This window comes from Mytilus trossulus, chromosome 4, assembly GCF_036588685.1.
Source record: "Mytilus trossulus isolate FHL-02 chromosome 4, PNRI_Mtr1.1.1.hap1, whole genome shotgun sequence".
Classification (NCBI taxonomy): Eukaryota; Metazoa; Mollusca; class Bivalvia; order Mytilida; family Mytilidae; genus Mytilus; species Mytilus trossulus.
The window spans coordinates 57,666,345-57,678,788 of NC_086376.1; the positions used below are offsets into that span (position 1 = coordinate 57,666,345).

The following is a 12,444-nucleotide window of genomic DNA, read 5'->3' on the forward strand; positions in this document are numbered from 1 at the left end:
ATTGATGCCTTCGGAGCTTAAAATACAATATTGTTATCTCCATTCTAATGAAACTGAGAGAAAACAACGTTAAAACATGTATTTAAAATCTGTCATATGCCGTCTGCGCTTGCGCGTACGTCCCATAGCATCAATTGTCAATTGATGCCATGTAAGAAAGTGACGTTATCCAATCAAAATGAACGTTACAAACTTTGTTGCATTAGAATTTTGATTTGACGGTCGCAAATCTCCGTTTTACTGTCTCCGCTACGCGTCGCCAGTAAAACTGCATTTGCGACCGTCAAATCTACAATTGACGGTGGCAACTCTTCAACTACAGTACTGTTATTCCTTAAATAGAATCAATATTAAAAAAATCAATAGTCTTGGCCTTGTGTTTGTAGGAATACCTGTTCAAGGTATGAAAATAGATGATGTGAGGTATTTTCATGTACTATTATGAGCATCTATCAAGCTATTTAAAACATGATTTACCTATCTTATCGAATGAAAAAAATTCCCGACAAATTGGCCCTACCTCTTTCCGATAAAACAATAATATTATAATTCTGTAATTAAACAAAATTAAAAAATCCAGTTGCTCTACCAATCTTAAGCAATGGCGTTCATACATATATCGTTCAAGTATGACATAAAAGGCAAACAATGTAGCTATACAATTGACTTACTAGTATTAAAATAAATAAAAAAAACGTAAGTGATGCTAGTCATAAATAAATCAATAAACGAATCATTATGATGCTTTTGATATGTCTTTATCCTGTTTAACGGGATGTTTTGGGTGATGTGCACCATTTGTATGATGTTTCTCTGTTGATTTGTCTGCTGCTTTGGGGTTGTGAGCTGCCTTAGGATGGTGCGCTTCTTTTGGGTGGTTTGATTCTTTATCTTTATGATGAACATCTTTTGAAGGATGTGCAGCTTTAGCATGATGGACTCCTTTCGGTTTTTCTTTTTCATGATGGGCGTCTTTCGGGATATCCTTATCATGATGTGTTTTATCATGCTCATCCTTTGACTGTTCTGTAATTGCTTTCGAGTCCTTCTCCTTTTGGTCATGCTTTTGTTTTGCTGGGTGGTGAGCTGCTTTCGCATGGTGTGTTTCTTTAGAGGGATGTACTGTCGAGCCATGCGTTTCCTTAGTTGGATGTTCTTTCGAACCATGCGTTTCCTTAGTGGGATGTTCCTTCGAACCATGCGTTTCCATAGTGGAATGTTCCTTCGAACCATGCGTTTCCTTAGTTGGATGTTCCTTCGTCCTAAGCGTTTCTTTAGTGTGGTGGTCTTCTTTGTGCCCTTTGACAGGATGTGTCTTACTCAAATGATGATTTTCTTTAGTTGAATGGGGTTTATCTCCTTTCGAAATATGCGTTTCTTTCTGGCGATCCTCTTCTTTTTTATGTTGCGTATCTTTCGAGTGGCCCTCTTCTTTTTTATGGTGCGTATCTTTAGCGTGATGGGGTTGCTTGGCATGGTGGGTTCCTTCTTTAGGGGGATGAGCCTTTGGTGTAGGATGGGTTGTCTTGGACGGATGACCCTTCTTGGCGTGGTGATCTTTTGTCGTGTCTTCGGATTGAGGAGATTCTTTTGTCAAATCTTTTTCGTCTAAAGGATTAATTTTATCTGTTGCAGCAGATATCTGTGTAGTGTTTCCATCCTGTAGTGTCTCCTTTTCTTTTAAAAGACTATCTTCGTTTTCCGATTCTTTTACTCCTTTTACTGAATGATCTTCACTCATTTTGACTGAGGATTTATGTTGAAAATCCGTGAGCTACCTGTCGTAAATAAAACAAAATATGTGAAAGAAGCAAGTAATGAAAATTATTTTCGAATCCAATAAAGCTTTTATATTCCCACTTTTCAAATTCAACGAAGTTAGATTTAGAGGCCAACAATTCGATTTTCTGTGATAGTGACAGAATGATTTTGAAAACGAATATCCTTGCCTGGTAAAACTTGCCCAAGCCAACTTAATGAAAATGAAAACACTGCAACACAGGTAAAATGCAGGATATAGTTGTATCAAAAATATATTTTTCGAGAGGCAATACTGCGGGGAAAAACCAGAACGTGTAGCAACAGATTTAATTATTAGTCAATCTACAAACAACAACAAAATCTGCACCCCCCCCCTTTTCACCCGAGAAAATGGTTGTCCCGTTAGATATTTATTAGTCTGTCGTTTAAATATACTTCATAAAAATCCCGCCTATGATGCGATATTATCAATGTGACAACTTGACAACTATACCCACCACATAAATGAAGTGAATGTGCAAAACTTTAGGCAACCATTCAGCCTTCAACAATGAGAAAACCCCATTCGGCAAAGTTAGCTAGAAAATGCTCAGACATGAAAAATATGAAACAATTCAATTGAGATAACTAAAGGCCTTATTTTTATGAAAACAATTTACGAAAAACAAACATGACAGACATGAACCAACGGCAATCAATGACTGAACTACAAGCTCCTGACATGGGACAGGACAGGCACCAGTAGAATGATGCGGGATTGAACTTGGTTGAAGGCACCAACCATATGTTTACCCCGGGACAGTGGTGTTACAGTAAAAAAAAATGCATGTCTGTGATTAATTGCAAGTTCTGTATCTTTCTTCGGGTTTTCTGCACTGATTTCCCTTTACTTTGTTTTCGAATGACTTTTACCACGAACCCAATAATTAACATGACATTGTTTCTCACAGGCACTATATTAAAGTATATATATAGATACAAAGAGAAAAAAGCAGAGGCTAGTGCCTGTGTTGATCCATAGTTATACAAACGCTAACTTACCAATACCAGTTTTAAAATATTTCCAATGTTATTCAGTTTCCTTAATATTATACAAGTTAAAATGTTTGATTTCGTATCATATGTCGGCCTAGGCTAACTTTGTAAAATATCTATACTCCACTTTTCAACTTACTTTTAAAACAAATAAAGAAAAAAACAACGGCTAAACAAATGTAAAATGTAGATATGTATCTTACCTTTCGATAATGAACAACAGTCAACAGATTTTTTTCTTCTTTAGACCGTGAGCTAAGATTTAAATGGCAAATGAAACTACGTTCTTTATATATATTTCTGACCAAGTTCAAGGAAATCGGTGAGTCGATCGTGACGATCGAACATTTTGTTAAAGAATTTTAATGATTTTTATTGTTTTTATGCGTGACACCAAAAAAGTAATATACTGTTGAATTACTTCTTAAATGAAAAATGCATTGAAGGGAGTCGTATATAGTTTCATCATCTTTGTAAATCGATATTTTTCTGTAATCAAAAAATAAATTAATTACTGTATTACGCTAAAACCTATACGTGCACGACTTTACATGTATTGATTTGAGATAAGAATATAAACTTATCTTTTAAAAGTTTAATAATATTGACTTTTAAGTTAACCAAAATAAAAAGTAAATTAACCTAGTATCAAAATAAAGTTATAAAAGGTCCTGTTATAAATTTTGAAAGCGATACGTGTGTGTTATGTTTCCCCCATGTTTTAGGCCCTGACGTCTTTCACATTTGAAGTGACTTCTTGATCAGATATATTCAATTTCTTTGCTTCAAAACAAACTGTTGTCACAAACTATCACGGCCATGCACACACTAAGGTTTCCACGAGTTTCAGTGCCTTTCTAAAGTCATGATTCCTTTATAGATTTTACAAAATCTGATCATAGTGATGTCCTTAAACAGCATGAAGTTTAAAGTCCACGAAGAGGATCATTTGTTTGAATTGGTCCCTCTTTTCCCCTACATTAACATATTTAGACTGAGACTATTACAACAGTCCTCAGTAGTGGTCGTAAGTTCATAGAAGTCTTCTTATACACTATCCATTTTTAATTGATTGATTGTTGTTTGTTCAGTGGCAAACATTTCATACATGTCCAGGACTAGACAACAATTTCTGAAACAGAAATTTCCACCTTTAGCTTAAAGCCATGAACACAACAACTATCTAGACATAGTTTCCACAATAACAAATTGGGTAAAAAATAGTCAAACAGGAGCAAAAAATTGTAAAAGGAGTTGACTGTCATTTTCTAGCAATGTTGACTTAATAGTTCTGGTTCTGCTGTTCATTTTTGTAAACTGCATTTACTGCTATCTGTTTTTATCCATTTTCAATTCCTTGTTATCTGTTATAAGTCAAATAAATTTGCTGTTTTGCTGTTATTTGAACCCTGTTTCCCCCTTCTATTAACAAGACTGCACCTGTTCACTCTACACAGGTCAAGGCATTGAATTTGAACTCCCCTGCATTTTTACAAGAAGTGGCTGTAAATTCATACATCCTGCACAACCAAATGGACACCCTACCTCAGAAAGTGTTTTACTGTCTCTTGAAGGAAGACCAAAGGTGACCATGTTTCTATACTCCAGTCACTAGTGGTGTATAAAGTATTTGATGAATAGACCTAACCACAGAAAACTTTTTAATAACTTTGAAAATGCAGTCAAGGTTAGGTGAACTGTGCCAAAAAAAAACATATTCACCTAAGAATCATTTCTTACAAATCATATATAGTTTATCTAGTGTAAAATTGAGAATGGAAATGGGGAATGTGTCAAAGAGACAACAACCCGACCAAATAAAAAAAAACAAAAAAAAAGCAACAGCAGAAGATCACAAACAGGTCTTCAATGTAGCGAGAAATTCCAGCACCCAGAGGCGTCCTTCAGCTGGCCCCTAAACAAATATATACTAGTTCAGTGATAATGAACGCCATACTAATTACTAAATTGTACACAAGAAACTAAAATTAAAATAATACAAGACTAACAAAGGCCAGAGGCTCCTGACTTGGGACAGGTGCAAAAATGCGGCGGTTTCTAGTGTTTATACCGGTAGTATCTGAGAAAAGGACCTAGCCCCAAAACCTTTGTTGACCAATGATCAATGAAAATGAAGTCAAGGTCAAACCAACCCCTTCAAAGGGTCACTTTCCTCTTACAATCATGTCATACACCACATATAGTTGACCTATTACTTATATCTGAGAAAACTATAATAGCTATTCATAGATTTGACCCAAATTCTCATATTTGGTTTATATGTAAAACATGAAAAAAAAAATTCAAACATTCTCTAAGCATTGTTGTGATTTGGAAGGAAGTATGGAAGGACAGGCATACTTTGCTTCTTCAGCAAGAGTGTGCACAAGGGGGTGGGGCAAAAACATACTCTTGCAAACATTTCTAATGCTGAGTAAAATAAGTTCATGTTAAATTAATTCTCTAGTCTTGACTCAGAGAAACGGTCAGATTGACATGTGACACTATTGTTGAAACAAGAGGCTCTCAAGAGCCTGAATCGCTCACCTGAATTTTTTTGGTTTAATCTCTCATCAATGATTATTTTGGCTTTTCAATTTATTTAAATGTTCTTTGAATCGTCCTATTTTCTTCAAAAGCAAAAAAAAATCATTTTCTCCTATGTTCTATTTTAGCCATAGGAGCTATGTTTCTTGACATACAAGGAAATGAAATATAAAATTTATACTAGATACTCTGAAACTCTGAAACTCATTTAGCCTAAGTTCGGCTGAAATTGATACAGCAGTTTCAAAAGAGAAGATTTTTTAAAGTAAGTCAACATGATGAACAAATTGTGAAAAAAGTCTTTAAAGGGCAATAACTCCTAAAGGGGTCAATTGACAATTTTGGTCAAACTGACTTATTTGTAGATCTTATTTTACTGATCATTTTTGCTGTTTACAGTTTATCTTTATCTATAATAATATTCAAGATAATGACCAAAAACTGCAAAATTTCCTTAAAATTACCATTTAAGTGGCAGCAACCCAACAATTGGATGTTTGATTCATCTGAAAATTTCAGGGCTGATAGATATTGACCTAATGAATATTTTTACTCCATGTCAGATTTGCTCTTAATGCTTTCGTTTTTGAGATATAAGCCAAAAACTGCATTTGACCCCTATGTTCTATTTTAAGTAACGGCGGCCATGTTTTTTGACGGATCAAAAATCAAAGCACACGCTTTGTGCAGGATAATCTAAGGAACAATCATGCTTAGTTTTAACCAAATCCATTCAGTAGTTTCAGAGGAGAAGATTTTTTAAAGTTAGCAAATATGATGAACAAATTGTGAAAAATTGTCATTAAAGGACAATAACCCCTTAAGGGGTCAATTGACAATTTTGGTCATATTAACTTATTTGTAGATCTTACTTTGCTGATCTTATTTGCTGTTTACAGTTTATCTTTATCTATAATAATATTCAAGATAATGACCAAAAACTGCAAAATTTCCTTAAAATTACCAATTAAGTGGCAGCAACCCAACAATGGTTTGTTTGATTCATCTGAAAATTTCAGGGCTGATAGATCTTGACCTAATGAACATTTTAACCCCATGTCAATTTTGCTCTAAATGCTTTCGTTTTTGAGATATAAGCCAAAAACTGCATTTGACCCCTATGTTCTATTTTAAGTAACAGCGGCCATGTTTTTTGACAGATCAAAAATCGAAGCGCACATTTTGTGCAGGATATACTAAGGAACAATCATGTTAAGTTTCATTCAAATCCATTCAGTAGTTTCAGAGGAGAAGATGTTTGAAAAATTGTTAACGACGACAGACGACGACGGACACCAAGTGATGAGAAAAGCTCACATGGCCTTTTAGGCCAGGTGAGCTAAAAACCAAATTGACAACTCAAATGCCTTATTTTTTTTTTTAAAGTTGTCTGGGTGCAGTCTTATTAAACAAAATACCAACACTCCCATACCTTTAACTTATAATAGATAATTCCTCTACACTTTTAAACATCATACACTTTTATTGAAAATCTTTATAAAATCCACACTAAATGCTGATAAAATTCAGCAATTTTGTATATTTCTTCTATGTCTGCATTCCATACAACATTTATTTTTCAGATACTGCAATTTATGATACAAATGACTCAGCACTATTCCAGAAATAATTGCACTTGGGTGTGGGGAGCACATTTTGTATACCCTCTACATGCATGAAATTTTAATTGACTGTGTGTACCTTTTTCTGATCTAAAATCAAAAACACATAACATAACAAGTATATCTTAATATAAGTGACTCCAAACTTAACTAATTTCTGGAATAGCCCTTAGTTCAAAACAATTTAGAAAAGCTGCCATGATGAACAATATCAAATACAATTTGCACTATCTTCGTTCCTGCATCCCCAAACTGGACATTGTCTCCAGACTGGCCAATGCTGATGGCACTTGTGATGAGTATGCTGGTGGTGGCTGATGTCCAGGACCAGGCCCCTGAGGTGGCATCATCATCCCTACAGTCTGAGGGGGGCCTTGATTATGGTGGGGATGATACATTTGACTTCCTCCCATTGGTGCCATCTGTGTCCCTCCTTGAACATTATAACCATGAGGTGGATGCATCTGTTGTGACTGATGGGGTTGGTGGCTCTGAGCACCATGTGACCCAGGCAAGCTCCCACCTGGTCCCCTCTGAATATTATTTAATAATGTCTGCCATTGCTGTAATTTTTCTTGATTGCGTTTGATTAAAGCATCTTTCCTCTCAAGTTCTGCTCTCAGATCCTCAGTTTCCTGTAATCATAGAAATATATATATCATCATTCTTGACAAATTAAATATTGTTTTTATCACAATGTATTTGTTAAGGAAGGTTCGTCCGTCCGTCTGTCCTGCTTCAGGTAGCAATACACAGTTAGAAGTTTAGTTTCGCATTATGGCCCCTGTGAATTTTTTAAATGTGAAAGTTTTTGTACAATAAAATTGATTTTTAGATAATTGAGGAATAATATAGCCTTCTTAGTGTGTTTATATGAATATTTAGATTGTTTTTAACATGTTTTATAGGCCATTTATATGATTGACAGTCCGTATTTTCCTATCCGTACCGTCCATAGGTCCATAAATTATGGTAGTGTTTATCAACAAAGATTTTGCGCTCGATCTTTTCAATTCAATTTTATGGAAAAACGAGCAGGAAGGCATATGATTTTTTTTGAACCACTTGATAGATATAAACCTATGGATTCAGGAAAGGTATCACTGTAACTGATTGAAATTTTCCTTTAGACCAAATTTTGGAGACTTTTTTGACATGTTCACCCCCCTTTTTTGCTATATTTTGTATCTAAGAAATGCAGATTGTTGCCATGGTTACACCCAAAAGGGATTATATTTCACCCTTATGACCATTAGAAATCAAATCTATGGAAGATTCTCTTTCTAAAAGTATATACATGCATAACACACATATAAAGCCTTCTTTGTTAGACAGGAGGGGAAAGAGGGTGTTTAAAAATTATGAGTGTCAATTTTAAGTTTTTTTCCTAACTGTGTATTGCTACCTTATGGCATTTGACAAAGCTAAGAATTCCTTTTTTTAGACAAATCATACCACAAATCTATTGATATTTAGGTTATAGATACATTTCTCAGGGAGAAACAACCTTTAGTTTGACAATATATGTTAGTTTTGTTGTTTATTGTCCTTAGCAACCAATATAGACATTTTGACACAAAGACTTGGTTCCGTCATAAATTGATACTTTATTGGCTACGCCTTGGAAAAGAAGGTTGCGCGTTATGTAGAAACCTTAGAAGGGAACGCTTTATATTTTTTCATGCGACTAAATCAAATTTATTATTTTAGCAAGTATAAAGTCACAATTAAGCATGAATTATGCCTAAATTTTTTCCCGCTGTTATAAATAAATTAAAATTCAGTATCTACTAAATTTTAACCAAGGATATGGTATGGTAATACACAACACAATTGACATTCTTAAGCTTCAAAATAGCTTTAACTTGTAACCTTTGTCTACTGTAAAGGTTGATTTAAGTTTTTAAACAAGAAAAGACAGGCTTAGAAGGTATAGTTTGAGAAATTTGACTAAAAAAGGAGAAAATGCCCTTTGGCATGGCATGTTTCATAAAATCACTTTTTTGATGCATTTCAGTGTCAATTGCTAACCTTCATAAAATCTTTATTTCTGAACCGATTTTCAAAACGAGCAGGCGAAAATGCTCGTTTTAACTAGTAGAAAACAGAAATCCATTTAAAGTGGAATTGGAAAAAAAAATGTTAATCCTTAAGGTAGCAATACACAGTTAGAAGTTTAGTTTCGCATTATGGCCCCTGTGAATTTTTTAAATGTGAAAGTTTTTGTACAATAAAATTGATTTTTAGATAATTGAGGAATAATATAGCCTTCTTAGTGTGTTTATATGAATATTTAGATTGTTTTTAACATGTTTTATAGGCCATTTATATGATTGACAGTCCGTATTTTCCTATCCGTACCGTCCATAGGTCCATAAATTATGGTAGTGTTTATCAACAAAGATTTTGCGCTCGATCTTTTCAATTCAATTTTATGGAAAAACGAGCAGGAAGGCATATGATTTTTTTTGAACCACTTGATAGATATAAACCTATGGATTCAGGAAAGGTATCACTGTAACTGATTGAAATTTTCCTTTAGACCAAATTTTGGAGACTTTTTTGACATGTTCACCCCCCTTTTTTGCTATATTTTGTATCTAAGAAATGCAGATTGTTGCCATGGTTACACCCAAAAGGGATTATATTTCACCCTTATGACCATTAGAAATCAAATCTATGGAAGATTCTCTTTCTAAAAGTATATACACACATATAAAGCCTTCTTTGTTAGACAGGAGGGGAAAGAGGGTGTTTAAAAATTATGAGTGTCAATTTTAAGTTTTTTTCCTAACTGTGTATTGCTACCTCAGGTTAAAGTTTTTGGTCGAGGTAGTTTTTGATAAAGTTTAAGTCCAATCAACTTGAAACTTAGTACACATGTTCTTTATGGTATGATCTTTCTAATTTTAATGCCAAATTAGAGATTTTACCCCATTTTCATTGTCCACTGAACAAAGAAAATGATAGTGCGGATGGGGCATCTGTGTACTGGGGCACACATTCTTGTTTCTTCATATAATGATACACATGATAAAGATCTTTAAGAGATGATTAAGACTTACATCTTTAATGACTTGTTCAGGTTTCTGCTTTGACAACACCAGCCTTTTGTTGAGGAAGAATGCCTCTGTCTGTCTACATAAATCTAGGAACTTTTGGAAAGTTTGTTCTGCTCCTGAAAATTTACAAAACATAAATGTGAAAATAAGTCTACACATTATGTCATATTAAAGGATGAATACATCAGATTACTCGAGTCATACTGGTCACAATACAAAATTTTTAATGTCACTTATTTTTTCGCTATAGGTAGATTATTGTTAACACATATATGAAATAATTTATATTTTTGCTATTCAAAATATATGAAAGGGTTGAATTTTGTATTGTCTCGTCTGCTCACCTCTTACTGTTACGTTAAGAACTGAAGTGACCCCTCAGACGATCAAATCTATTTGTTTACTGATTAATCTGCTGTTTTTTCATCAAATTTCTTAATAGTCCAATCTCAAAATAAAATTCAGAATGAGCTACACCAGCTGACACTGAGGTCAATCGATATGAATGACGTTATTAAACGAGTGATTAGGCCAGGTGCAAAAAAGAGACTTTCAGACTCTCTGACATAATAACATTACTTATATATCATGTATATTGTGACATTATAGGAAATGTATGGAAATATGCATAAATGTGCAAGTGTTGTATTATAATCAATATTCTATTTTGAACCTCTTCTTCCTACCTAATGATCATAGATTAATTAGTCAGATAATTTACCTGGTTTCAACTCGTCTGTGTCTTGGGTGTTAAAGTGTTCCTGACTGGTTACAGCTGCTGTGCAATTCTGAAATGTTAATGAAAGAGGCTTTTGCTTTTCAAATTACCAAAAGACTAAGCACTTCTCAAGTTGCAGTTTGATTTGATCCATTCTTTAAATAATTCAATTCAATAAAATAATAATTATAATGGCTAAAAAGCCTAAATCCTTCTGCAGAAACAGAAAACAGAAAAAAATGTCCATCAAAATCCAAAAATGATTTTATCTTTCTGAAACACAATTGCAAATTGCATTTTTATATATCTACACAAAAATGTAGAGGATGCCAGGCCTTGCGACTTTTAAAACTGTACATGTAAGTCTGTACATAGTGTAGTTTTTGAGGAATAAATACAGTCATAGTGTAGTTTTTGAGGAATAAATACAGTCATAGTGTAGTTTTTGAGGAATAAATACAGTCATAGTGTAGTTTTTGAGGAATAAATACAGTCATAGTCATGATATTTGTCCATTTTTTATGATGAACGGTTCATCAGACCCTATGGTTTAAATGGATGATTTTTCACCTCAAAATTTACTCTGAGTACAGACAAATCTGTACATCTGGGAAAGATTTAAGGCATAGCATCCCCTAGATAAATAAATTTCAAATATGTTTTATGTTTAAGAAAAATAAAAACTTTACAGGATTTTGTGGTGCACTTTTTCATTCCTCCAGAAGGTGCCAAAATAAACATGTTTGGAAAGGGGAAGAGATTTGAGTACTTCCCCCAGGTAATAATTGAAGTGAGCTGTATTGAGTGACATGGACAATAGATGGACAAAAAGGCACAGGAAAAAAGTCATGGAAAAAAAGGCACAGGAACAAAGGTCACAGGAAAAAGTCACTGGAAAAAAGTCACAATATATATTTTGTATGGAAATGAACACATTTTAATTCACTTTTATTCCCCTTTAAAAGTGTCCTGTACCAAGTCAGGAAGATGGCCATTGTTATAATATTGTTCGTTTCTGTGTGTGTTGCATTTTAACGTTGAGTCGTTTGTGTTTTCTCTTATTTTTGAGATATTGAGTTAAGACGTGGCACGGTACTTGTTTATCCCAAATTCATGTATTTGGTTTTCATGTTATATTTGTTATTCTCGTGGTGTTTTGTCTGTTGCTTGGTCCGTTTCTGTGTGTGTTGCGTTTCGGTGTTGTGTCATTGTTCTCCTCTTATATATGATGCGTTTCCCTCGGTTTTAGTTTGTTACCCCGATTTTGTTTCTTGTCCATGGATTTATGAGTTTTGAACAGCGGTATACTACTGTTGCCTTTATTTATATTCTTTGGCTTATATATGTATACTACAATTTGATTTGGTATGTTTTCAAAGACAAAGAAGTTCTATTTCATGACAATATATAATTTTGAATTAAATAAAATAAAACATTATTTCATAGAAGTTATTTTGAATGTAAAATTACCTGAAAAGAAGACTCAAGCTCATCAATTAAATGAAAATTGGGTTTCAAATTTTCTGGGTTCATTGTATTTTCTTCCTACCAGTATAAATATCTATTGTCTATTCTTCGTTGCAAACATATTTCGGAAACCAGTAAAATTATAAACCTTAAAACAAGAACGGAATTCCGGACTTAATTATTTAAGGTTCATTATAAGATATCCTAATAAGTGTACTAACTTATTCCTTTG

General features: G+C 33.8%; 2 protein-coding genes across 4 annotated transcripts; both read right to left on the reverse strand.

Annotated features, from left to right (window-relative positions):
* Nucleotides 1–435: 435 nt before the first annotated feature.
* LOC134715612 (histidine-rich protein PFHRP-II-like) lies at nt 436–3,120 on the reverse strand. 3 transcript variants are annotated; one of them, XM_063577907.1, is made up of 2 exons: nt 2,936–2,989; nt 436–1,778 (listed from the first exon to the last, which is right to left on the reverse strand). In XM_063577907.1, exon 2 carries the CDS (start codon nt 1,739–1,741, stop codon nt 737–739), a length of 1,005 nt encoding a protein of 334 aa, XP_063433977.1. In that variant the 5' UTR covers nt 1,742–1,778; nt 2,936–2,989; the 3' UTR covers nt 436–736. The 3 variants fall into 3 exon arrangements, with proteins under 3 accessions (XP_063433977.1, XP_063433976.1, XP_063433974.1); XM_063577906.1 differs by having other exon boundaries at nt 2,803–2,942; XM_063577904.1 differs by lacking the exon at nt 2,936–2,989 and adding an exon at nt 3,000–3,120 and having other exon boundaries at nt 438–1,778.
* A 3,692-nt stretch (nt 3,121–6,812) lies between these two features.
* Nucleotides 6,813–12,357, reverse strand: LOC134715614 (mediator of RNA polymerase II transcription subunit 28-like). Its single transcript, XM_063577909.1, has 4 exons — nt 12,216–12,357; nt 10,749–10,815; nt 10,031–10,143; nt 6,813–7,600 (listed from the first exon to the last, which is right to left on the reverse strand). Exons 1-4 carry the CDS (start codon nt 12,276–12,278, stop codon nt 7,193–7,195), a joined length of 651 nt encoding a protein of 216 aa, XP_063433979.1. The 5' UTR covers nt 12,279–12,357; the 3' UTR covers nt 6,813–7,192.
* Nucleotides 12,358–12,444: the final 87 nt, after the last annotated feature.

Excerpts from the sequence above, each read along its gene's own strand:
- LOC134715612 (XM_063577907.1), bottom strand. The coding sequence starts at position 1,741 with ATGAGTGAAGATCATTCAGTAAAAGGAGTAAAAGAATCGGAAAACGAA.
- LOC134715614 (XM_063577909.1), bottom strand. The coding sequence starts at position 12,278 with ATGAACCCAGAAAATTTGAAACCCAATTTTCATTTAATTGATGAGCTT. Across the intron at positions 10,144-10,748 it reads CACAGACGAGTTGAAACCAG|GAGCAGAACAAACTTTCCAA; the intron begins GTAAATTATCTG and ends GTAAATTTTCAG. Across the intron at positions 7,601-10,030 it reads CTGAACAAGTCATTAAAGAT|GAAACTGAGGATCTGAGAGC; the intron begins GTAAGTCTTAAT and ends CTATGATTACAG.